The sequence below is a fragment of the Sciurus carolinensis genome, chromosome 6 (genome assembly GCF_902686445.1).
Source record: "Sciurus carolinensis chromosome 6, mSciCar1.2, whole genome shotgun sequence".
In the NCBI taxonomy this organism is placed as follows: Eukaryota; Metazoa; Chordata; class Mammalia; order Rodentia; family Sciuridae; genus Sciurus; species Sciurus carolinensis.
Window position 1 is genome coordinate 97,219,219 of NC_062218.1, and position 26,642 is coordinate 97,245,860.

A 26,642-nucleotide genomic window follows, 5' to 3' on the forward strand; every position below is an offset into this window, starting at 1 on the left:
CTTCTGAGCTATAAGAAGGAGGTACAGCCGAGCACGGTGGTGCACTCCTATAATCCCAGTGGCTGGGGAGGTTGAAGCAAGAGGATCTTAAGTTCAAAACCACCCTTAGCAATTTAGGAGGCCCTAAGCAACTCACTGAGACCTTGTCTCTAAGTAAAATATAAAAAGGACTGGTGATGTGGGTTAGTGGTTAAGTGCCCCTGGTATCAATCCTTGATACCAATAAATAAGTAAATAAAAATTTAAAACTCACAGATTATATACATTTAGAATTTCATATTTTTCTGCTTAAGATTCTATCATAAACCTTCACATTTTTCACATATGTTAATATTTGCAGTTGTAGGCTACATCATAGTTTACTTAAGTAGATACTTATTGTTGAGCATTTGAGCTTTTGTCAGTGTTTTACCATAAGAGAAAGAGTCAGTGACTGAACTCTGAATTTTCTCATATCAAATCATTTTTGTTAGGATTACAGAAACTGGATAGTTGAGATGGTTAGGGAAGTATGGTGGTCCTACCTACTGGTGGTTGTATTTCTGAATTATTCTGTGGATGTGAGGGTAGATTATATTCGATTAGTCTTTTTTTCTTCCCTTCAAATCTTATATTTAAATTTTTTTTTTTTTTAGGATACATATAATAATCCTTTTTGGAAAACATATTATCATTAGTTCAAAGGGAAGAAGTATTTTAAATCTTTTGATAGTAGTGCTAGTCACTTTTTGGGTAGTTCGCTTTCAATGGTACTATATTAGAGTGCTTGTTTCTCTGGTAGTTGTTACCTAAAAAAGAAGAGCAAACAACAAAATAATGACCCTTAAACTAAATCTGTGAGTGAAATATAGAGAGTTTGAACTATGTTTATTTTTTAAAGTATAGATCAACCATTCATTTTAATCCCTGCTGAGGTTTTTTTCCTCCTCATTCTGTAAAACAGGAGATTTGATGAAGAGTGCTGCAGGAGAGTTTGCAGATGATCCCTGTTCTTCCGTGAAGCGAGGCAATATGGTTCGGGCAGCTCGAGCTTTGCTCTCTGCTGTTACCCGACTGCTGATTTTGGCCGATATGGCAGATGTCTACAAATTACTTGTTCAGCTGAAAGTTGTAAGTATGGGTCTGTGTTTGTAATTTGTTCTTTGTGTATCACAGTGAAGCTGATGCTGGCCATTCTTAGTTCAGCAGTCCTCAGGATTTAGTTTGGTTTTGAACTTGATTTATCTAAATGGACCATGGATGTTTTTGTTTAATTTACACTTTCAGGTATACATGATCTAGGTTCTCTTATGAGCCAATGTTGTCTTGGTGGTACTAATGAAGAACTTGTAGCTAAGGTATTATTTTGACTTCTTCTTTTTGAAGTACTTATTAAACATTTCCTTGCATTGGTAGAGTTCCAGAATTGAGAAACTAAGATACATTAAATTATGTACTTCTAGATAAAGACCAATATCGTAGTGTCCTTTCCACCTTCTATAAAGCACCCATGTAATAGGAAGTCCATGGCAGCTCAAGAGATTTAACTTTGAATTGCTTTCTGAGTAGTTGTTAAAAAGAATTAAAAAAAAAAAAAATTCTCAGATACCATACCATTTCATTATCTTTAGACTTGTAAGTCAGAACTTTTGTTTTTTGGGGTTGTGTTTTATAGGTGGAAGATGGTATCTTGAAACTGAGGAATGCTGGCAATGAACAAGACTTAGGAATACAGTATAAAGCCCTGAAACCTGAAGTGGATAAACTGAACATTATGGCAGCTAAAAGACAACAGGTACAGTCATTATTTGGGGATATTTTAAAATTGTTTATTTTATATTTAGTGGGGAAAAACCTGTTTTGTCTGAGTTTTGTGACAGTACCATTACCTTCCTCTGCTAATGTAGTTTAATTAAACACTTAAACTAAGATATCATTTCAGTATTGTGCTCTTAACAGAGTATAACTAAGTTGTATTCATGTTATCCTCCCATTTTAATTCTTGTGAAATTTTTAAGTAGTTTATCATTTTTGATGAAGACTGTATATAGGGAGGTGATTGGCCTTCATTATATGTGTTCCAGGATTAATGTGAGTTATTAGTAGAGTTTAATTTAGATCTTTAGAAAACCTAAACAAGCTAAAACATATTAAAGTTATCTCTACATCTGAGACCCTCTTGTGCTCTTATTAATCATTACTAGTAGTTTTTGTTGTATGTGGCTTGGTTCATTGTTCTTATTTTTTCAAGCTCCAAAACCTCTTTGATATTTTTGCTGTTGGGGTCTTTGAAATCCTTCCTCTGTCTTTTCTGTTGGATACTTTGTATTTTAGGTTTGTGTTCTGCCAGGAGGATACATAGATTGCCATCCAGCTTTATACAACTTTTGAAGTACCGATGAAACATATTCTACCTCCCCACCCCTACCCTGGTGCTTAGGGATTGAACCCAGGGCCTTCTGTACTCCAGACAAGTGATCTATCATTGAGCTATACCCACTACCCACCAACTACTTTTCTTATTTTAAAACATCTGAAAGGATGAATTGTTATTATTAGCTAATACTCTTATCAGTTAGAATACCTTGTACTGTCTGTACAGGAATCCCAGCTCTTATCTCCTGGAATAGTGGGGGTGGTATTTTTTCACTGACTTAGGTTAAATGACATCAGGGTTGTTAAATTTAAGAACTTTGCAGAATCATCAAGGATTGGGACTGTTGACATTTTCAGCATGCTGTCTTTGGTGTGCTGGATGGCTATAGATGCTCTAAGTATGATTTTTGCATATATTAATGTGTCCAATGAGAAAAGAGAATTTCTTTTATATGTCTTTTTATGCAAACAACCTAGCAGACTTGTCCTGAATCTGAATTGTGCAACATGCCTATGCTGTTTTTTTTCTTTGCACATTATGTGCATTATAGTTGTACATAATGATGGAATTTGCTGTTACATATTCATACTTGCACACAATATTACAGTATAATTTGACCTCAGTTGTTCCCCAGCACTTCTCCCCCTCCCTCCTTCCTCCCAACCCTGGTTGCTGTCCTTTACTGATTTCCCACTATCCCCACCTTTTTTTTTCCTTTTTTCCCTCTCTAATTTCCACATATGAGAGAAAACATTACTCTTGACCTTCTGAGTTTGGCTTATTTCATGTAACATAATGGTCTCAAGTTCTATCCATTTTTTTTGCAAGTGAAATAATTTTATTTTTCTTTTTCGCTGAATAAAACTCCATTGTGTGTACATGTCACATTTTCTTTATTTGTTGATGAACACCTAGACTAGTTCCATAGTTTGGCTAGTGTGAATTGTGATGCTATAAACATGGGTATGCATGTATCACTGAAGGATGATGACTTTACTGTTTTAGGATAAATACTGAGGAGTGGTATAGGTGGGTCATATGGTGGCTCTGTGCTTAGTTTTTTGAGGAACCTCTATACTGATTTCCAAAGTGGTTATACTAATTTACAGTCCCACTATAAGTGCTAAAGTGTTTCTTTTTCTCCATATCCTCTCCAGCATTTATTATTGTTTGTATTCTTGATGACTGCCATTCTTACTGGTGTGAGATGAAATATCAGTTTAGTTTTGATATTTCTGTAATTGCTAGTGATGAATGTTTTTTCATGATTTGTTGTCCATTTTTATTTCTTTTGAGAAGTGTCTGTTTAATTCATTTACCCATTTATTATTTGGGTTATTTGATTTTGTTGGTGTTAAGTTTTTTTTAGTCCTTTATATATATTCTAGATATTAATCCTCTGGCAACATGCCTATTCTTCACTTATAATTCTGAGAGGAAAGACATTACCATGCCTGCCTCAGAATAATCAAGACAAACCCTAACCTGGGACAGGGGTAGTAAATGTCCTGAGAATCAGAACACTCCACCAAAGCTCTGATAGGAGAAAATGGGGTTCGAGGTGGGAGTGGGGAATTGATGTGGGTAGGCAATTTACTGTGACTGCTATAGATCTTTCATTTAGGAAAGAAGGTGGTTAATGCTGTAAATGTCTAATATATATGATAGCCTCAACTTTGGAATTTTAGTCATTTGATTTTATTTATACTAGTATGAAACATCTAACCACAGTACAGAGAAAATTAAGTTTAATAATACGTATGCAGTATTTAATATAGTGCTAGATACTAAGAAGTTCTTCCTCAATGGGCAGTTTGTGAAGAGTAGGTTATTGCTCATATTTCAAGTCTCAAGATTTGACCATACTAATGAAATTCTGTTTTTACAAGTTGCTTGTACTTAATATTAACATGATAATATAGCTAGATTTGGTGTACTGCCTGATAACTTGGACTCAAAGTGCTTTTGTCATTAGTCTTGTAACAACTTAGTCTTATCATATCCATTTTATATATGTATATATAAAATTTATATATATATTATATAAAAATTTTTTAAAAACTGGGACTGATTAATCCTAGAACTTGTTTAATAGAGTGGAAATTCTATAAATATGTCAAGGTGGCCAAATTATGTTTATAATTTAAGTTTCTTGATACAGATTCTCATTTGAATAGGTGAAATAAATGTTATAATTTAAAAATAAAATTTGGTGAATAGTTCTGTCCTAGAAACTTAGTCTGATCTTGGCTTAATGAGATTTATTTAGGTAATGTAAAGAACATTTAGACTGTAGCTTACTATTGTGCATCTTTGAAAAATGGTAGAATAGGTAAGTAAATGGTGTTTTGAGGTATAACAGTGCAGAATTTTGTACACAATTGGAGGAACTTATTGGAAAATGGTGCTAAGTATTAATTCTGTGTGCTATAAATTCATTAAGAGTTCCTTGTTGGGGCTAGGGTTGTGGCTCAGTGGTAGAGCACTTGCCTAGTATGTGTGAGGCACTGGGTTCCATTCTCAGCACCACTTATAAATAAACAACGGTTCATCAACAACTAAAAAGAAATTAAAAAAAAAAAAAGAGTTCCTTATATGTGAACCCAATATATATTAAAAAGTAGCAGTAGATGTCAGATGTTTTTCAAAATAAGGTGACATAAAAATCTTAGTTTTTGCATACATGTTGGGTAATCTTTTTGTCCCTCAATATCCCCATTTTCCATCCTTGTTCTCCCTGTTTTATGCCCAGGGATGTAACATGTCTGGATGCATCACTGGGCTCCTTTTACCCTGTGATTCATTGTTATGTTTGGCCAGTGGGAGCATAAACAGAAGGTTAGAGATAGGAGAGTGAAGTTGGGGTGTTTTCCATAGGCCCTGTACCTTCTGTGACTCTGGCTGTATCCAAAGGCAAAGCTCCTGGGTTCCTTCTCCCAGGGTTCTGTTGACTGCTGCCTCCTCATGTCTCTTCAGACCTGTGTCCTTACAGCCTCATGGTTTCTCTGTACTTTTGTAACATAATTCCTTTGAATTGCCTATTTTTATTTATTATCTTTTTTTCTGTTGAGATTTTGAGTTATATATGCTCCCATTTCCAGTGTTATGTTATGGTCTTTTAAAAGTTTCCATTTCCAGTAGTATGTTATGGTCTTTTAAAAGTTGACCTGATTCTTTAACCTTTAGGCTTAACCTCCTATAAGAAAATCCATTGAATAGACTAGTCATGGGCTCCTGTGTGCCCCCTTTTCACAAAATGGCCTTTCATCGAACTTGGACCTTCATGTGTATTCCTAGCTATTTTCTTGGGAATTAAAATTCTATTCATTTTATCCTAAGGGCCCAGCCTGTTGGAAACTTTACTCTGGGTACTTCCATATTCAGCTTCATTTGGGTACTGTCCGCTAGTTTCCTTCAATAACCAGTCATGTTTTCCCATTCTGTGTATTTTCTAATAGGTCTTTCTCTGCTGTATGCTTAGACCATTGGTCTGTTTACACTTGACTTTTTCTTCTTTCCCCAGCAATATTATGTGATAATTTGCTTCCTCATTGAATCTTTCATCTTTGTAGGCAACCTTTGTCCAGGAAAAAGTAGAATTTCCTCAAGACTGTGTGGCTCCCCCTTAGCTGCCCTAGTATCATTTAATAGCAGCTACTCATTAAAGAAAACCTCATGTCTGCAGGTTTTTTGGAATTTATCTTTTTTGTTTTTGGATATGACATGGTAGTCATGATGACATTGCTGACAATAATAATGAACAAAATACTTTGTTGGAATTATTCATTGTTAACTCTAACCAAGTGTTTACTATGTGCCAAGCACTGTTATAAATCTTTTTTTTTTTTCCCTTTTTCTTCGCAGTGCTGGGGATTAAAACCAAGGCATCATGCACTGTAGGCAAGTGCTCTACCATTGAGCTACATCCTCTGCCCTATTACAAATCCTTTATAAACACAAAGTGAATTTAATCTTCATAAAATAGTAAATAGGCAGATACTGTAATTGCTTACATGTTAATTTTTATAGATTTAAGGAACTGTAGCACAGAGAGGTTAGGTAATCTGGCAAAGTTTTTCACTTAGTAAGTGGTGAAGCTAGGATTTGAACCTAAGCTGTCTGGTTTAAGAACAGGAATTTTGTCTTGTTTCATTGCTCCTAGAATCCTTAGTGCCTAGATTTAGTACTTCTTAATAATTGTTTGTTTAATGAATGCATAAACAGACTATTTGCTATATACTGCCAATCCATCCTGGAGTGGGAATTCTAAGTGTGACTCTAATTTGTTACTTTCTTGGGCTAAAATATTGTTTGCTCACTAGAAGTGTTGAATTTCTATTAGCCTGTAGGTTCTACTTTGACTGTGAGGATATCTTAACTCATTTTCTGTTGTGTCTGAATAACACATATTGGGTGATTTATAATGAATAGATGTTTATTTAGCTCATAGTTCTGGGGGCAGGGAAATCCAAGAGCATTCCCAGTTGATCTGTTCAGCATCTAATGAGGACCTTTTTGCTGCATTCTAACATGGCAGAGGGTATCTATTGTCAAGAGAAAGATTGAGTCTCCTTTCCTCTTTTAAAACCACTGATGCCAACATGGAGTCCTACCCTCATGACCTCATTCAATCCTAATTACCTCTCAGAAGTTTCACCTGCAAGTAGCATTAACATATGACTGGATATTGTTTTCAACAATGAACTTTTGAGGGAATACATTCAAACCATAGCAAAATGTAAAGGTGATGGCAAAGTTCAGCGCGAGCTGGCATGAACCTTGGTTTCTGTAAGGAGGACTACCTCTGACTCATACTTTCAACTCTGGGCCTCTAGAATGCCACAGACTGTTTTAATGTTCACATTTCATTCACCCATCTACAGAAAACTTACTGCGATATTTGGAAGAACCTAATGCCTCTTTTTTCTTAGCTAGTCTATAAACTCTGCTTTGCATGATTTTTTTTCTGAAAACTTGAACAGGTATATTGATAATTTACTTGTAAATATGGTCATATGAATCCAAGACAAGATATCTGACCAAATATGTGTATGACTATAATTTTATTTTGTTAATAGGGAAATGAGAGAAAACTTTCACTTGAATTTCCATCTTTTGGGTATAGATAGTGTTATACACTGATGAAGAGTTAACTTCTATTTCTTGGTCATTGAATGGAATGGATAATTCAAATTTTTACTTGCATTCTTTCCTCGATATGTTTTCTGTTTGGCAGTTCCTGAGTTGGCTCGAACCATAATTGGATTGGTGAAGTTGAGGAATCATTAAAACTAAGTTAAACCACAAGATTCTAATTTTATTTTATTTATTTATTTTTTAATTATTATTATTTGGGTACCAGGGGTTGAACTCAGGGGCACCTGTCCACTGAGCCACATCACCACCCCTATTTTTATATTTTACGTAGACAGAGTCTCACTGAGTTGTGTAGTGCCTTGCTTTTAATGAGGCTGGCTTCGAACTTGGGATCCTCCTGCCTCAGCCTCCAGAGCTGCAAGAATGACAGGCATGCGCTATCATGCCTGGCAGGATTCTAATTTGTTTTTAAACGTTTTTTAGTTGTCAGTGGACCTTTATTTATTTTTATTTTTATGTGGTGCTAAGGAGCCAACCCAGTGCCTCACACATACTAGGCAAGCACTCCATCACTGAGCTACAACCCCAGGCAAGGATTCTAATTTTATAGGTAAACTATTTATTATATTGCTTAATAACTCTAATCAATCTGGATTTTTTATCAGCCCTATATATCTTGAAAAGTTTACTTTAAAAAAATTTTTTTTAGTTGTAGATGGACACGATATCTTTATTTTTATGTGGTGCTGAGGTTTGAACCCAGTGCCTCACAGGTGCCAGGCAAGTGCTCTACCACTGAGCCATAACCCTAGACCGGAAAGTTTCTTTTGATTGATTTGTTTCTCCTGGTACTGGGAATTGAACTGAGGGGTTTTACCACAAAGACATATCCCCAGCCATTTAAAAATTTTAATTAGCAAGGGTCTTGCTAAGTTAAAGAGGTTGACCTTGAACTTGTGGTATTCCTGCCTTAGCTTTCTAGTTGCTGGGATTATAGGTGTACACCATTGTGCCCCGCATTGATTTGTTTTTATTACAATTAATAATGATGCTCATTGTAGTGTCCGGTTTCCTGTCTTTACATACCAAAAACTAGTTTCTTTGTGCTAAGATACTTCTAAAGAAGAGAATACAACCCTTTTGTAGTAAGGATAAACAATAATACTTAGTTGTCATTTTCATCACAGATTAAAATATATCACCATTCTGGGCAAATAGGAGTCTATCAGAGAAAAGTTTTATAGTGAGGGCAAGACATTTAGAAAATGCCACAGAACATGTGCACCAACTATTTAAGCATAATGGTTATCTATAGCCCCTCATCATAAGTCAAATCTTGAAATGATGACCAGCCTCTAAATCCATAGGAACCTGTTTTTTAATATGTAGCTTAATGTAATCTTTGGAAAAATAGAAGTTTATCATGCCAGACCAGGAAGTGACTTGGGGAAGTCAGGTGTTGGATAGTAATTTTGGTAGCTATTAACTTGAGGTGACCACAAGTATCTTTAGTAACCTTTGTGCTAATTATCAGTTCCTGTTGGTAACTTGAGTCTTGAAATGATCACTCATTTTGTAAATCCACAAAGTCCTATTTCTGAATATTTAGCCTCATGTATTGTGCTATAGGACATTTGAAGTGCTGTGAGCTATTACTTGCAAATTCAGATTCCAAAGGAGAAGAGACTTCCAGGATGAAAAGTAAACTGTCACACTACAGAAGATTTGAATAAAGATGTAAACCCTAAAATATATACTGAGATGAAGGTTCAGAAAAAAGGAATCCAGTTTGATGCCTGTAATGTGTAACTAGGAATTCATATAGAAAGATGAGCCATTAAGTAGTTAAGTCACACTTTAAATTGAGTAACTGACTTTGCCTTTTAAAATTAGTATATTTTCTCTTATTGTTTGTATATGCAGTACTCATAAACATTTAAATTTGTACTCTGATTCAATTGGTGACTGTAATAGTGAAATTCTATGATCACATATAAAATAGAGTGATCAGGTAAAGTTATCACCTATGTTCCTTCTCTATGATGGTGAACAACATTTACCAAGTACTCCCTGCCCCCCAACCTCCCTTGACACCAGGGATTGATCCCAGGGACACTTAACCATCGAGCCACATCCCAGCTGCGCCCCTCCCCAATGTTGATAGACCTTTATTTTATTCATTTGTTTATATGCGATGCTGAGAATTAAACCCATTGCCTCACACATTAGCCAAGCACTCTACCACTGAGACATAACCCCAGCACCCCCAACCACCTTTTTAAATATTTTTTTTAGAGGCAGGGTCTTGCTAAATTGCTGAGGCTGGCTTTGAACTTGTAATCCTCCTAGCTCAGCCTCCTGAGTCACTGGGATTACAGGTAGTGCACTACTGTGCCTGACCCAAGGACTTTTTTCCCCCCTCTTTGAGTCATTTTAGTAACAATGGGATACCAGAAATGCCCCCTTCTGGTATTGCTTATTGTTGGTATCACTTAACTGTCACTGCATATCTTCTCAGCCTACCAGTAGATGCTTTTGGTGGTAAGGATGCCAGGAACCTCACATCCTTTTATGGGATCTGTAATGGGGTAGAGGAAATTGAAAAGGATTTTTTCACTTAAAATCATATCTATATAGAATATTATAATCATGGATTGGATGGATTTTATTGTGTAAGGGAAGTATGTTTCTATTGTCTTAGTCTTTGAGTTATCAAGGGGAGGGGAGTTACGTACTTGTGGGAATAGCTGGCTACATCCTCACCTAGGTGGTTTGTATAGTTCACAAACAACTGTTATTTCACTCCACATTTCCCAAAACTCTTCTAATGAACTTGTGTAACTTAACAGATCCTTATTATCTTACTTTGTTTAAATGTGTGTCAATATGATTTTTCTATTTTGGTTGGTTGGAAGAGGTACATATATCTATGTATAGTTATAATCAAGTTGCTAAGCACTTTTATGTTTTTATTGTGCTGTGCTAGATGCTTTACATTCATTATCCCATTTATTCCCCCAAACAATAAAAGAACTACTGTTACTGCTCATATTTTACAGAGTGAGAAGCCAAGCACAGTATAAAAAGTCACAATAGTCAGGGAAAAAGTAAACTAGGGTATTTAAATTAAGATCTGTGTGATTACAAAGCTCACACTCATAACATATTAACCCATACTGCTTCCTTTGTGATTAACTTTCCAGTCAAATTGTTAATGAAAATAATGTATCTGATAAGTGGAACTCTTAACTTTTCTGCCTATACCAGCAAATTTTCATGTGACTCTAACCCACATAAAGAATGCTCCAATTTCTTATTTTACTCTTGTAGGAACTGAAAGATGTGGGCCATCGTGATCAGATGGCTGCAGCTAGAGGAATCCTACAGAAAAATGTTCCGATCCTTTATACTGCATCCCAGGCATGCCTACAGCACCCTGATGTTGCAGCCTATAAGGCCAACCGGGATTTGATATACAAGCAGCTTCAACAGGCAGTCACAGGCATCTCCAATGCAGCCCAGTCTACTTCGTCAGATGATGCCTCCCAGCATCCGGGTGGTGGAGGAGGAGAATTGGCATATGCTCTCAATAATTTTGATGTAAGTTGCGCTTGGGAGGAAACTTCAGGCTCTTCACCAATCTGCAGAAGATGACACTTAGATTTGTGATAGCAGTAGAAAAAAATTGTTATGAATCATCAGTCTACTTAATCATAACTTGGTTTAAAGCATTTACTTTTTTCTTAGTTTGAATTTCAGGATTCTTTTATGCAATGTGTATTTCCTATGAGGTCATTCTTTTCTTTTTATGGTCCTGGGAATTGAACCCAGGAGTGTTTTACCACTGAGCTATATCCCAAGCCCTTTTTATTTTGAGAGAAGGTCTTGCTAAGTTGCTGAGGTTCTCCCTTACTTGTTGAGGCAAGCCTCAAACTTGAAATCCTCCTGCCTCAGCCTCCCCAGTCACTGGGATTATGGGTGTGTGCTACCACACCTGGCTATGAGGTCATTCTTTATTGAGGATATCAGTCTGGTTCACTTTAACCAAAGTTTTGACCTTCTGAAAGATTCATGAAGCTATTGGAAATAGAGAAGCAATGTGTGCAAAGGTTTTGTCCTCCAAGAGCTCTTGGTCTATTGGGATATATAGACATCATACTGACTGCTGCCATCTTAATCTTATTTGTCTACCTAGATGTACTTCTCAGTGACTTTAATTTGAATCATGAACATAAAATTAAATCAAGCGGAAGCAGATTTAAAATTAAATTATTTTCTTAGCATAATACCACATATTGTATGTATATACAGCCCTGTGTATACAACTCTAATGTTAACTTCTTTGGTGGGTTTTGTTTTTAATTCCTACCCACAATGCTTCATGGCTTCCAGTAGATGGCAGCAGTTTAAGATTTTTTTTTTTTTTTTTAAAAGGATATTTTCTTCTGTTTTAAACCACCTGTTGGGGTAATTTCTTTTCTTTTCTCTTTTCCTTCCTTCCTTCCTTCCTTCCTTCCTTCCTTCCTTCCTTTCTTTTTTAAATTAAGGTAAGGGAAAATTATGTTTCAGGTAACCAGTATGCTTTCAGAATAGATATGTTTGGGGTATGGAATCAGTGCAGTGGAGTGCATTTTGTTTTTAACATTTTTTTCTTTGCCTTAATGTTTTGTCTTAAATCCTTTACTTGGGTAACTTTGATCCTTGCTGGTGTGCATGTCTGATTTAGGATAGTCTTTTCCTTGAGGTTATTTATTTATTAATTTTTCCTTGGTGGTGCTGGGGATTGAACCCAGGGCCTTGTGCATGCAAGGCAAGCACTAGCACTCTACCAAATGAACTATATCCCCAGCCCTAGGATGATGTTTTCATGAAGCACGAAGGCAGTGTTAAGTCTAAAGACTTAATATTAGAATTGAATTTTCACCCTGGAGCCTTAAACATGAAATAAAATACTCATTTATAACAAACTCTTAGGCTGCTTCTTTTTTTTAAATTTATTTTTTATTATTAGTTGTCAGTGGACCTTTATTTTTATTTATATGCCGTGCTGAGAATCAAACCCAGTGCCTCACCCATGGTAGGCAAGTGCTTTGCCACTAAGCTATAACCCCAACCCCTAGGCTGCATCTTATAACTTACTGGAACTGTTGTTTTCTCCTCCTCCAATCTCTTTTAAGTTAGGTGTCCTGACTAAAGTAGGTGTCACTTTTTACCCTAAGTTAAGTAATATCTGTAATATAATATCAGAAACAACTTAATTTCTTAGAATCACAGTTTCTTCATTTGTAAAATGAGAGGTTGTACTAAATGATCTGAGGCCCATCGTGACTCTGATTGTATTATTATTCTGTGACCATTCATTCTTCATTTCTATTGACTGGAAAGTATTTTGTATTCAGTTTTTATCAGGGAAATACTGAATAACCAAATTTGGTAAGAAAAATGGTTAAGTAAAATATGTGGATTAATAATAAATTTAAAAATGAGAGGAGGGTATGAAAAATGGTGGAATGAGACAGACATCATTACCCTTTGTACATGTATGATTATGCGAGTAGTATGAATCTACATCCTGTACAACCATAGAAATGAAATCATGTACCCCATTTGTGTACAATGAATCAAAATGCATCAAAATGCAGTCTGTAAAAAATAGAAAAAAATAATAAGTTTAAGATATGTTCAATTTCAAAACTGAGGTTTCTTTGGAAGGAAAGGAAAAAATGTTTACTTATTTGAAAAGGTCAAGCTTTTGGTAGAAAAAAGTTGGCATTTAAGTTGAAATTAATAAGGACATAATCCCTATAAAGAAAAATTAAAGCCAAAGTAATTTGCACTGAAGATTATCACTGTGCATGTAAATGTTATCAAGTAGGGACATTGATGGTCGAACCTGCACCTATAGCTTACTTTTGTCTAGACCACACTCATTATTTGGAAAACTGTGTTCAAGTGGAGTCAGGAGGGAAGGGGAGAGAACAAGGATTTATTTTTACTGGAGCAGTTATACCTCTTGATCTCTTAGTGTATACTTGTTGTCTTTGAGGAGGAAAGTTTCTAATTGAGACACAACAGGATAAATTTGAGACTGAATTGTTTATAAATTTTGATTAGATATATAAGAGAAATAGATGGAAATTCATTATAAATGCATTTCTTTCTAAAATTTTGGGGACAAGTCAATTATGTTTTTGAATATTTTTGTGGTAAAACAATTTTGCTATTTATGTAGCCGTTTTATACTTTGCATGTAAGAAAGATAAATTATTTTCCTTGTAACTCTCATTTGATAATATGAATTACTACTACAGATTGACTATTAGCTGTTTAGAAAAAGTAGTGCGAACATGATACATTTGTTTTTGCTTTTGTGATATCATACCTTAACCAGGCTATTTGGCTGGATAGTGCCTTTGAAAAGTGATTTACCATAGGCCAATTTATAGGATGATCCTTCAGCTACCAAGAAGAATAACTTTCTTTTAGGTATTAGAATTAAATCTTGATATTCCTAAACATTTCCCCTTGCCTTGAATGATGGAAGGAACAGAGATGAGCATTCATATTTAATCTTGACAGAAACAAATCATTGTGGACCCCTTGAGCTTCAGTGAGGAGCGCTTTAGACCCTCCTTGGAGGAGCGCCTGGAAAGCATCATTAGTGGAGCTGCCCTGATGGCTGACTCATCTTGTACACGTGATGACCGGCGTGAGCGAATTGTGGCAGAGTGCAATGCTGTCCGCCAGGCCTTGCAGGACCTGCTCTCCGAATACATGGGCAATGTGAGTGTCAGAACCTTTCTTTAATGTAAGATATTTGTGTCTGAGGAATTTTCTACAACATGATGAATGTGAGATGTATTAACTTTTTTAGAAATATTTTTAGTTGTAGGTGAACACAGTATCTTTATTTATTTTTATGTGGTGTGCTGAGGATCAAACCCAGTGTCTTGCACATGTGAGGCAAGTGCTCTACCTCTAAGCCGAAGCTGAAGCCCTGTATTAACTATTAATATCAAAATATTATTTGACTCCTAATTTTTTGGGGGTGGGTTAGTTTTCAAGGAGTGGCTAAATTTCTAAGTCACCCTTTTCTCCCCATCTTTTTATATGGAAAAATTTACACTTACAGAAATCATACAATGGGCCACCTGTATACCTTTAATCTAGATTCATCAATTAACATGTAGTTACATTTGCTTGTGTATGTATGAAAACAAATACACCCTTGTTATCTCTAAAACATTTGGAAGTAACTTGCATATATTTATTCTCTATCTCCACCTATTTCAGCATGCATTTCCTAAGGATAATACCACTAAAATTTCATTATTAAAACTGGGTGGCCATATAAGTTTGGGTAAAAGGAGATGAGGAAATCTATTTCATAAACATTTGTGGTTTATGAAACTTTTTCATGAACCTTATAGAATTTTGTAAGCATGCATAATTTTTAAAATAGAGCTGTATGAGGCAGACTTGGCAATGTTTTTTCAATTTTTAAGGTTTGTATTTAAAAACTCAGTGTTGTGAAATTTGACACAACTTTTCTTCTGGTAAAACATATTGTAATTTTTAGTTTTTCTGTTATCATGTCTTTCTTTTTCCTTCCCATATAATTTGTCTTCCAGTTCAGTTATCTAATGCTACCTTAAGGCCACTATAGTTTAGATCAAGTACCCAATAATTTGCTGTTATAAGGAAGGAATAAATTAAATAAAAATTATATAACATCATTTTATTTAAAAATTTTTGGGGATACTAGGAATTTACCCAGGGGTGCTTTCCTACTGAGCCTCATCCCCAGCTCTTTTTATTTTTTATTTTGAGACAGGGTCTCACTAAGTTGCTGAGGGCCTTGCTGAATTGTTGAGACTGGCCTCAAACTTGTGCTCCTCCTGTCTCAGCCTCCTGAGTTGTTGGGTGTGTACTACTATACCTGGTTATAAAAAATTATTTTGAAGATGGAAAATGCAAGTTAGCTGTCATCACTACTGGTTTTGTTTTGCCTACTTATCACTCTTTGGTGAAAGATCTTGATCCCTTTTCATTTGTTCATTTGCTTTACTACTTGTTTGTTCCCTTATATATCTATATACATGAATGGGTAATGTTGAATCATGATGGGATTTCTAGAGTGAAGATGAATGCCTTCCTGATGTATATTCTGTTTCTACCATATTGTGAAATTAGTGAAGCATTGAATCATTTTTAATCATTGCTATGTTTTGATTACATTAGAGATTTAGTAGATGAATTCAAAAAAGTGGTTGATAAATCATTGTGGAAAATGTTGGACATTTAAAAATCCATATTTAATGCTTGAAAATTAGAAAATATGAAAAATGATGAGTTGAAGAATGGTTTACAGTTTTTGGAGTCATAAACAGGAGAACAAGGACTCATAGTATATATGTGAATCAGTGATCTGTTTTTTTGGTGTAATGCTAGAAGTGATGCAGAAGTGCCCAATGCAGTTATGATTAGAAAACTGCTTTAAAAAACAGCCTTTGGTGAGGAAGAGGATGTGATACATCTGCAGAGCTTCCTAACCAGTCTGTAAGATATTCTATCAGTACTGGGGTTGCTCAGACTCTCTGACCACTCACCCCAGTCATCAGTAACTTTCTGGCTTTTCCATAGAGTGTCATACAAATACCTGTAGTACTCTCTCCTAATACATTAAATGTAGGAAAAGGTGTGGAACACTAATTTATACTGAAAACATAGATCCTATAATATAGCACTCTTAAGCAAAAAAAATTGAACCATGCTTGATATTAAGCTGAAATATAAGTATTGTGGTGGGTATCTTCAAAGAAATTTTCTTGAGATTCAGAAATATATTTTAGGAGTTGGTTTCCAGTTATGTTTCTCCTAATGATAAGAATCTTTAGTTTTATTTTGATTTATATTAAGTGAAGAAACTTCAGTCTTGTCAAGAAGCACCGGAGGGGCTGGGGAGATAGCTTAGTTGTTAGCGTGCTCGCCTTGCAAGCATGAGGCCCTGGGTTTAATCCCCAGCACCGCAAAAAAAAAAAAAAAAAAAAGAAGCAATGGAGTGAGGATAAAAAGTGAAGGCAATGGTGTGCAATCAGAAGACAGCTTAGAGCAGTAAAAGGATGTGAAGGAACTGGGAATAGATTGTTTTGCTTATTTGTGAAGCATGTAGAAACAGAACCTCTAGTGATAATGAGAACATAACTGGTCATCTCTGCCTGCCATTTAGTTCATGCTGAGTCTGTGTCACATGCAAAGCAGTGTTCTTGACACCATGTAAGAGGAAAAATGAGGCTCTGATCCCTCCTTTCTGGAACAGACAGGGTCTCTGTAGGGTGTTTAATGGGACTGTTATCACGGCTCAAGTGCCATGGCAGTTGTAAGGAGTAGGGGATATTTCTAGCAGGGAAATCCAAGAGGCTTCCTAGGAGATTTATATCTATCTATCTATCTATCTATCTATCTATATATATGTATATATTTTTTTTTTTTTTAGGTGGGAGTGCTGGGATTAAACCCAGGGGTTGAATTTTAAAATAATGGCTTACTTTAAGTTTGATCATTTCTGTTGAAAAATATTAGACAAGTAATTCTCATATGTGGAGAATTGAAATGACCTGCATTAATTAAAACTTGTTCATTATGGGGAACTTTAATGAAGACCAAGTAGTAAAGTCTAGAAAGGCTCACCTATTTGTACTGTTTCTATTCTCTGGATTCTCTCGTTAATCTCATTTTTATAGAAACATTCTTGTCATAATCTCTGAGTTTTCCTTTTTCCATCTGTGTTGTCAGTTACCAAGTTTCACTGGTTTTTCCTATAAGGCAGTGATGCACATTAGAATTCCAGGGGAATCTTAAAAAATCCTAATGTCTGGTTTGTACTCCAGACCAATAAAGTCAGAATCTCTGGGTCAAGGTCCAGGTAACAGCTTCCCACCCCCGCCCCCCCTTTCGCAGTGCTGGGGATTGAACCCAGGGCCTTGTGCTTACAAGCACTCTACCAACTGATCTATATCCCCAGCCCAAGGTAACAGCATTTTAAAAGCTTCTCAGGTGATTCCATTTTATAACCAAGGTAGAGAAGGTGCTCTGTTTATTCTGTTTTTCTATTTCTGTGACCACTACCATTGCTTTACTTGAGGATCTCTTCACTTATCTCTGTTTCCTCCCTTATTTGGTCTGCTTGGGATAGGCCAAGTTCATGTCTTCAAGTGGAACATTGTTCATTATGTTCTTGAGATTCCCTTTCTACCTGTTTAATTCTAATCTGTTCTTCCTCGAATTCCCACATTTCCCCCCATCTCTTTGCTGAAAGTCATTTCAAACTGCACCAGCCTACATTTTCTTTGGTGCTTGAAGTTTTGCACCTAATTATTAACTTCCTTGAATTTTTACTTAATTATATTTCCTTTATCCATGTAATTTCTGCAACAAGATTTTAAGCTATTGGAAGACCAAATTCCTTAAAATTATACTTTCATGTTTTAGTATAATGCTAGAAGAGGTACTCAGTAAAATGATGCTTAATGAGCTCATGCTGACTTGGAAAAGTGAATAAAATGAACAATTTTGGACATTCATAGTGCTAAGGATACTATATTGGGGGGAGAAAATGAAAGATCTTGCCCTTATGTGCCTTGCATTGTAGGAGGGTGGCAAGGATATGAGCAGTTTACCTCAATTTCCTAAAGATCTTCCATTATACAGATGACTAATTTTTCAATTAGTGAATGAGCTATCTAAGATCAGATTGGAGTAAAATTTAATTCATCAAGCAAAGATCAGATTTCTTTTCAAAGGCTCCAAGGGTCAGGAGACCAGAACCTTAATGTTTCTGTTGACATTATGGTTTGAAGAGTTGAAGGGTAGTCAGGTAGTCTTGACTGTATAGCTTATTAACTGTATAGACCTTAAAAGATATTAATGTAAAGGTAATGCATTTGACCCCAACTTAACATTGTGGAAATTCCACAAATGTGTAAGAGTTTTTGCAACCCTTCAGTGGGTGGATTCTTATAGCTTTACAAATGATTATCTAGTTTCCTTGTAATGAAATGTGGTTATTGTGGTTAAGTTTAATTTGCTTCTAGTCTCTTAGCCTGAATTTGCTCTAGGTTTGAGGGTACTAGAGAAAGAAAAGCAGCTTTGGATGAATATCATAGTCTTGAAAGGCTTGAACACTTTCAAGAGATTGAAATTAAAATGAAATGTAATCAAATTTAAAAATAGTTGTTACCATTTTATTCCATATAGAAGCCTAAAATATTTATTAAGCAAGGATTCACAATCATGTTAAGGTGTTAAAATTTCTGTTCCTTGAATATGTAGCTGATTAGTAGTTGCCCAGTTGTGTGTTGAAATGTTCTCTGGAGTTATTTCAATGCCAGTGAAAAACCTGAAGGATCCTATACTTTATACAGCTGAATTCTTTATCTAACAGTCTTTGTTGTGCTAAGGGATATGCTGATCTTTGCTGTGTTCCTTTCTCCCTTTTTTAGTGTATGTGTTTTTCTAATAGTAGAACTTACTAGAACCATCTTTGTTTCTGTTCAGTTCCTGACTGCTCTCAAAACAAATTACCACCTCCCCTGATCTTAACACATGTCTGAAATATAAAGGATCCTCAATCTCTGAAATGTGGTTTTGGCCTCAACAGTTTTGGTAACGTTGCTGCCTGGAGTTAGGACTTAAATTGGTGAAGCACACTCTGTGGATTTCAATAACTCTAGCTCTGTTCTTTTCAGTATGTTAGCCATTAGTCCAATTTGGCTAGTGAGCACTTGAAATCTGATGTGTCCAGGTTGAGATGTACTGTGAGTATAAACCACACACTAGATTTCAAAGACTTAGTATCCAAGAAAGAATGTAAAATATCTCAGTAATAGGTCATTGATAATATTTGAGATATATTGGATTAAATAAAACCTTAGTTTTTCTGTGTTTTATTAATTATGGGTGATAAAATTTTAAAATTACATACATGGCTTATTTTTCTGGCTTGCATTATATTTTCATTGACTAGTTCTAAGAATTGAGTAATCAACCAGCTAAGGTGAATAGAGGAGTTTAGCATCAACTTGTTCATTAAATGTCCAGAATGGTTTCAGAATCCTATGCTAGCCATTACAACTTGCATTTCTTTATTCTTAAAACTGTAGTTATAGGCAGAACAAAATTGGTACAGTTTAGGATAAGGATGATAAGGATAATGTTGCTTAAGGATACATTTTATCTTCTTTCCCCAAAACATTAATGGTGGTAGGATCTCAAAAGAAGAATACAGTGTTGACATTTAAAAAATTGAACTGGACATATATTTGAGGAGTTTGATTCTGAGAGTATATCTGGTATGAAATTTTAATTTGATTTGCTAATAATTTGATAAGGAATGTATGAATAGTGTGCAGTTAATGTTCACTTCCGAAGATCTTCTGAAAAGATATATTGTTATCTTAGTGAAGGGAAGCACTCAATTTAGATGTTAATCCTCAGTTTTGCAAATGCTTTCCTGGAATCACTTTAGCATAGCCAGAGCTTTCCAGCCTTTGAAGGACTCTCTGAGGTGCTTGTAACTGCATTATTGTGTGTCTACATTTTCTTTCTTTAAAATTAGAATATCTTAATTTTTTCTGATTGTAAAAGTTTTGTATTTATTATTCATTATATATTGCCTGTAATCCCACCACTTTGCGTAGCATTCCAGACTTAATTTTAGATGTGTGTATTACACTTATATCTGATCTTTTCTAACCTTCCCTTCATTTTAAAAACATTGTTAGTAAGGATTATCAGAACTATTATACTACTTACCATATGTCAACCATTGTGCTAGGAGGTATACATTATTACCTGTTTTACCTCCATAATAACCCCGTTGTTACTTGCTTAAAAACACATATGCATCCAGATGTGATTTGAACTCTGGTCTGTCTTATCTGAAAATCTGAGCTCTTAATAATTTTACCCTTGTGTATCTTTCCAAGTCAATAAATAGGATTTCACGTTTTCTTTAATGGCTGCTAGTTTTCTGCAAAGCTGAAATACCCTGAACTTAAATACTCTAGATTAAATAAATCTAACCATGTCTGGTATAGCTGCTTGAAGTGAGTAGAGCATACAAAAAACAAACAAACAAAACAAAAACCTTTTTAAGAATGGCCTCCTATGCTAGACTCCCTGGTGATACTTGAGTTTCATAGATGCTTAAATTGGCTCTGTCATGTGCAGGGACTAAATTTTGTTGTACATCTATACTATGATTTCCATCTTTGAATTGTTTCCTGCAATACTTTCAGCAGAATTTTTCTGTGTTTTTTGTTTGTTTTTGGTGGTGATAGGGATTGAACCCAGGGCTTTGAACATGTTAAGCCTGTTTTGTACCAGTTAACTATACCCCCAGCCCTCTTACCTGTATTGGTAGTCCATAGTTCTGTAACTGTGCTTGAAGATGATTTTATTAATGTTAATATAATCTTTTCTGTAAGATGCCTAGTATATTTAGGAAACTTTAGATATAAATAGATGTTATAGTGAATGCAAACTTTGTGTGTAGGACTTGATTCTTGGACAAATCTGTTTATTTTACTTTTCTTTTTATTCTATGTATTTAAGGTGTATAGTGAAATACTTTTATATATATTGAATGATTACTATAGTCAAGCCATTTAACATATTAGCTAACAGTTACCTTTTGTATGTGTGTATACACTAACAGGCCCTAAAATTTACAGATCTCCCATGTGCAACATTATTGATTATAGTTCTCTTGCTATAGATTAGATCTTCCAATTCATTCATCCTATATAACTACAACTTTGTGCTTTGACGTAAATTCTTCCCACCTTCTGATAACCGCCTTTGTTTTGTTTTTGTGTGCATATCATTTTTTAGATTCCATATATGAGAGAAATCATGTAATGTTTTTCCTTCTGTGCTTGTCTTATTTTGCTTAGCTTTAAGTCCTCCAGGTTCATCTGTGTTCTTGCATAGAACGTTTATTTAATTCAGAAACACCATTTTTTGAGAATTAAATGTATTGTTTTCTTGTGGTACAAATGGGAAGTTTGAAAGACGTTCTCAACTCTGAGGAAGAGGTTTTAAACCAGTTATATTTTGTGTTGGTTTTCTAAGAGGTTTGAGGATCTGTCTGTGTATGCTATCCTGGCATTATGAATCACAGTATTTAACAGGCACGTTCTTAACTTTTTCTACACAGAAAGATGCATGTTTATGTATTAGTTGAAATGGTGCTATCTTAATGGAGCAGTAGTGGAGTTTTCTTTTGATGGAGCAAATGTGGAAGCTTGCCCAGTGTTAGGCTGCAGATGAATAGGGTTTTAGCCATCTTCCGATTACTGTTAGACTGTCCTTGGTGTCATTTTATGCTCTATAGCTGTTGACCAGGGTTGAAAAGATTTTATATTTAAAAAACGTGTCTGGATTGAAAGGTAGTCACCCCTTAAATACATTAGAATATTAGTAATGGTCTCCAGGTAGTAAGATGAAGAGCAGTATAAATTTTTTTGTGTGTGTCTCCCACACTTAAAAAATTTTTTTTAGTTGTAGATGGACATAATAACTTTATGTATGTATGTATGTATCTATCCATTTATTTATTTATTTATTTATTTTTACTTATTTAATGTGGTGCTGAGGATAGAGCCCAGTGCCTCACATGTGCTAGGCAAATGCTCTACCACTGGCCAGGACCCCAGCCCCATTCCCACATTTTAAAAAGTGTTTTGTATGGATAATGTAACAGGATTTTAAAATAAACTTAGACCTTTAGATTTTTGTGTTCTTGGATTTTTAGGTTTTATTTATAACCACATACTGAATTCATGTTCAAAGAACTATAGGTTGAGTATCTCTTATCTGAAATGCTTGGGACTAGAAGTGTTTCCGATTTTGGAGTGTTTGGATTTTGGAATATTTGCATAGACTTTACAACTTGAACATTGCTACTCTGAAAATCCAAAATCTGAAATGCTCTAAAATTTGAAACTTTAGAAAATTACACTTTTGTTTTTGTTCTTTTTATCAGGGTAGTGATGCTCAACCTGCATCAGACTTTTCTTTCAAAGAATTTTTTACATATTAAGATCGTGATTCATCATTTTGAAGCAGAACATAATTTATTCAAGAGTACCAACCCGCAAAGTTAAAATTTGTGTCTTTTTTCTTTACTTTCTCCTTCTCCTTCTCTTCTTTCTTCTTCCTCCCCCTCCCCCTCCCCCTCCCCCTCCTTTTTCACTTTTCTTCTTCTTCTCCCCCCGCCCCCCAACCCCCCTTTGTACTGGGGATTAAACCCTAGGGCCTTGGACACACTAGGCAAGAATTCTACCACTGAGCTATATCTTCAGCTCAGAAAAGTTAGAATTTGGAAGTGACATCAAGGGCTGACAGATTATAGTTCTTGGATTTTGTATGTATGTATCTATCTGTCCATTTATTTATTTATTTACTTATTTATTTAATGTGGTGCCGAGGATAGAGCCCAGTGCCTCACATGTGCTAGGTCTGGATTTGCATTTAGTTTTATAAATAAGTCTTATTGGAGATAGCCATGCCCTATTTTTTTTTAATCACCTGTGGCTCCTTTAAGTAATTGCAAAAGATACTGTGTGGCTATCAAAGTCTAAAATACATTCTGTCTTGTCCTTTGTAGAAATTTGACAATCCTTAATCTAGTAGTTCACCAACTAATTCTGAAGATTTCAAAATACAGTTTCTTTAATAAATATAGGACTATTTAAGGTATTTATTTCTTCTTGAGTAATTTTTGGAGTTTATGGCTTTCAAAGAATCTGTTTTATTCATTTAGTCAAATAATATATGCATAGGATGTTTTAATTTTTAAATTTTTTGCTTTTCTAATTTTGGGATCTGTTTCAGTGTTCTCTATTTCATTCTGCCTACGGCTTTTAGTTGCATTCACTGGGAAAGAGGCATTAGAATGTGTTTACCATAACCAAAACTGAGCCTGAAACTAGTGAAGTAACAGCCATAATACCTGTGAATGGACAGTTAAGTCTAGAACTGAAGCTTCAGATTCTTAGTCCAGAACTGCTCCTGGTGATTATCTTTAGATGTGATGCTGTGGACATGGGCAGTACGTGGTTTCTTCATGGAAGATAACTCATTAAACTTTGATTAAGTAAGGACGCTTCCCCAGGGCTGCTTTCTTAACTGATAATGGGATTATAAATAAGTAACCAACTAACTGACCTTGTTAAAATCTACAGAGACCTACTCAGGAATAAATATATTGGGAAGAATATGATGGGTGATGTTATTTGAAAAATATCAAAATGCCTTGAAACAGAAGAACAGAAAATAAAGTATAGGGGAGAAATGGGTGAACAGGTAGTTGATTCCTGCCTCTGTGGCAAGTTCTTTTCAGCTTTCTGTATCTGTTGTGTTGCTTGTTCTTTGCCCATTGTGAAGAGCCAAAGTGACAGTCTTCACTTCTATTCTGCATGATCTTCTAGTTGAGTATCTCATCATTGCTGTTCTAGAACAACCCATGCCTAATGTATGAGATCATCCCTAAGGTGCCAGTGAGACAAAGAAAGAGGCAGATAGATGTACAACTGTATAGAGTACAATTTATTGAGGGCACTTACAATGGAAGTGTGGTCCTGGGTGGCAATGATTAGTTGGATCTCTGCAATTTGAGTCAGAAAGAGGAGCATATATATGGGTTAGGACAAAAATGACTTCATCTTAACTGGAATGTGCCTAGTTTATCTTTAGAGCTAATACTAGAGACTTAGGTACGTCTCTGGAGCCAGGGTCTGATTTTAAGACCCCGCATACCACTCTAATAGTTTTGTCTGTCTGTTGGGAAACTATGCAGGAAAAACTTGCTTGAGTTATTCTGAGGCAATTTGTGGTATTTATTACTCAATGTGGCTGCAGTCATGTCAAGCTGAATCCATACAATAGCTAATAATAAAATTCTGTCCTTATCACTTATGTTGGGTACATGGTGGGGGGCATGCCATGTTTGATATTAACCTACAAATGTAAAGTGCTCTACATGTACAAATTGGTATTATTTTAGGAAATGATCTTCCTTATTCTTTTTGGACCAAGGTGACCTTTACTTTTGGCATAGTTGTCATATAATGATAAATATTGTGGTTATTTAAATGTAGCAAACTAATAGTTTTAGGAGGTTACCTATTTATTTGATCAAAACTAATCCTAACTCTATTTATTTGATCTAGAATGCCCACATGTGACAAATGTATAAAACTAAAAGTTTATCAATTATAACTTTTTCCCATTTTTTTTTATTCATTGATCATCAAAAAGTTTAAAAAAAATAGTTACTGCAGAGGACTTAAGGTGATAAATAAAAACTCATCGTGACTATAGGAGTTTAAGATTAAACAAATTGGGTTTGAGTGTGTATTATTCTTGCTCTCAAACCAGCCATAATGTTGTTTGCTGTCTGTTTAGCTTCCTCTACCACACCCCCCGCCCCATACCACCAAGATATAATTATGTTTAATGATGTCAGGGTCAGGTGTAGAGTTCTGTCTACCAGGAAATTTCCTCCTCTCTGACTTTCCAGGCCTGTGCTATTGAAAGTGACAACTTTGGTTGACATATTTCTTAGTCACAATACAGAATTAGAAGAGCAAAAGTCTGTGAAATGTATTATTTTCCTTCTCTGAGTGAATGTCTGTATTCTTTGTTTATTTTGGGCTAAATCTGTGTTCACATCTGATGACTGCTAATTAAGGACTGTTTGCCAATTACTAAATAACTTATTTATTTTAAAGTAGAATATTGGATATATAGAACCCAAAACATTAAGCACTATTTTTGTTTGGTTCTTCTCTAAAAATGGCATTAGGCCGTTTCATAATGAGTGAGAACTTATTAATATAAGAAAGTTCTCTGTGACTTGCTTTATGTTAAAATGACATCTGGTCAGTAAGTTTGTCTCACAAATGTATTTTCAGATGTGTTGAAATCATTGGCTTCCTGCTCTGTCTTATTTATTTATTTTATTGTAAACAAATGGGGTACAACTTGTTTCTCTGGTTGTACATGAAGTAGAGGCATACCATTTGTGTAATCATACATTTACAATAGGGTAATGGTGTTTGATTCATTGTTATTTTTTCCTTCCCCCCACCCCTCCCACCCCTCTTTTCCCTCTATACAGTCCCTCCTTCCTCCATTCTTCCCCACACCCCCCATTATGTATCATCATCCACTTATCAGGGAGATCATTTGTCCTTTGGTTTTTTGAGATTGGCTTATTTCAGTTAGCATGATATTCTCCAGTTTCATCCATTTGCAAATGCCATAATTTTATTATTCTTTATGACTGAGTAATATTCCATTGTATATCTACATATGTATATATACACCACAGTTTCTTTATCCATTCATCAATTGAAGGGTGTCTAGGTTGGTTTCACAATCTGGCTATTGTGAATTGAGCAGCTATGAACATTGATGTGGCTGCATCACTGTAGTATGCTGATTTTAAGTCCTTTGGGTATAGGCCAAGGTGTGGAATAGCTGGGTCAAATGGTGGTTCCATTCCAAGTTTTCTAAGGAATCTCCACACTGCTTTCCAGAATGGCTGCACTAATTTGCAACCCCACCAGCAATGTATGAGTGTACCTTTTTCCCCACATCCTCGCCAACACCTACCTACTCTGTCTTGTTTTACTCCAATTGTAGATATTCCGATTTTTGATTTTGATTTTTGCAGTTTTTAGTAGTCTACCAAGTGGAATGCAGTGTGATATCTTATATATCAAACCTTCCTTGCTAATTATCCTTTAAATTTATCTGTGGAACACACGTGTCTTGAATTACTTCTCCCTTCTTTGAGTGAGAATTACTGCTTTTGTAATATGAAAGTCATCTTCTAGGAATGAAAAGATTAATATTTCTGCTTGTCCTTGTTCTTGTGCTTATACAATTGTTGCTTGTTATTTCCTGTATAAAATGACCTGAAATACTTTATAAGAAAATCATAAATATTTGATCAGTGATATTCATCTGTAATCTTTGAAGTTCATATTAATAAATATACTTATTGCTGAGAAGCAGAACATATTTAGTTCTTTATGTTGTTTTTAAGATTCTGTATTGCTGGTGAAAAACATTAATGCCACTATACATGAGAAAGAGATTTTGTTTTCAAAAAAGTTAA

At 35.2% G+C, this 26,642-nt stretch overlaps 1 protein-coding gene across 2 annotated transcripts in view; it reads left to right on the forward strand.

Annotated features, from left to right (window-relative positions):
* Positions 1 to 26,642, forward strand: part of Ctnna1 (catenin alpha 1) — a 173,474-nt gene that overhangs the window by 52,075 nt on the left and 94,757 nt on the right. For both annotated transcript variants that reach the window (XM_047556839.1, XM_047556840.1), the window contains exons 4-7: positions 944 to 1,110; positions 1,655 to 1,774; positions 10,784 to 11,053; positions 14,033 to 14,236. In XM_047556839.1, the coding sequence (XP_047412795.1) occupies positions 944 to 1,110; positions 1,655 to 1,774; positions 10,784 to 11,053; positions 14,033 to 14,236 (761 nt within the window). The remainder of the gene's footprint in view (positions 1 to 943; positions 1,111 to 1,654; positions 1,775 to 10,783; positions 11,054 to 14,032; positions 14,237 to 26,642) is intronic.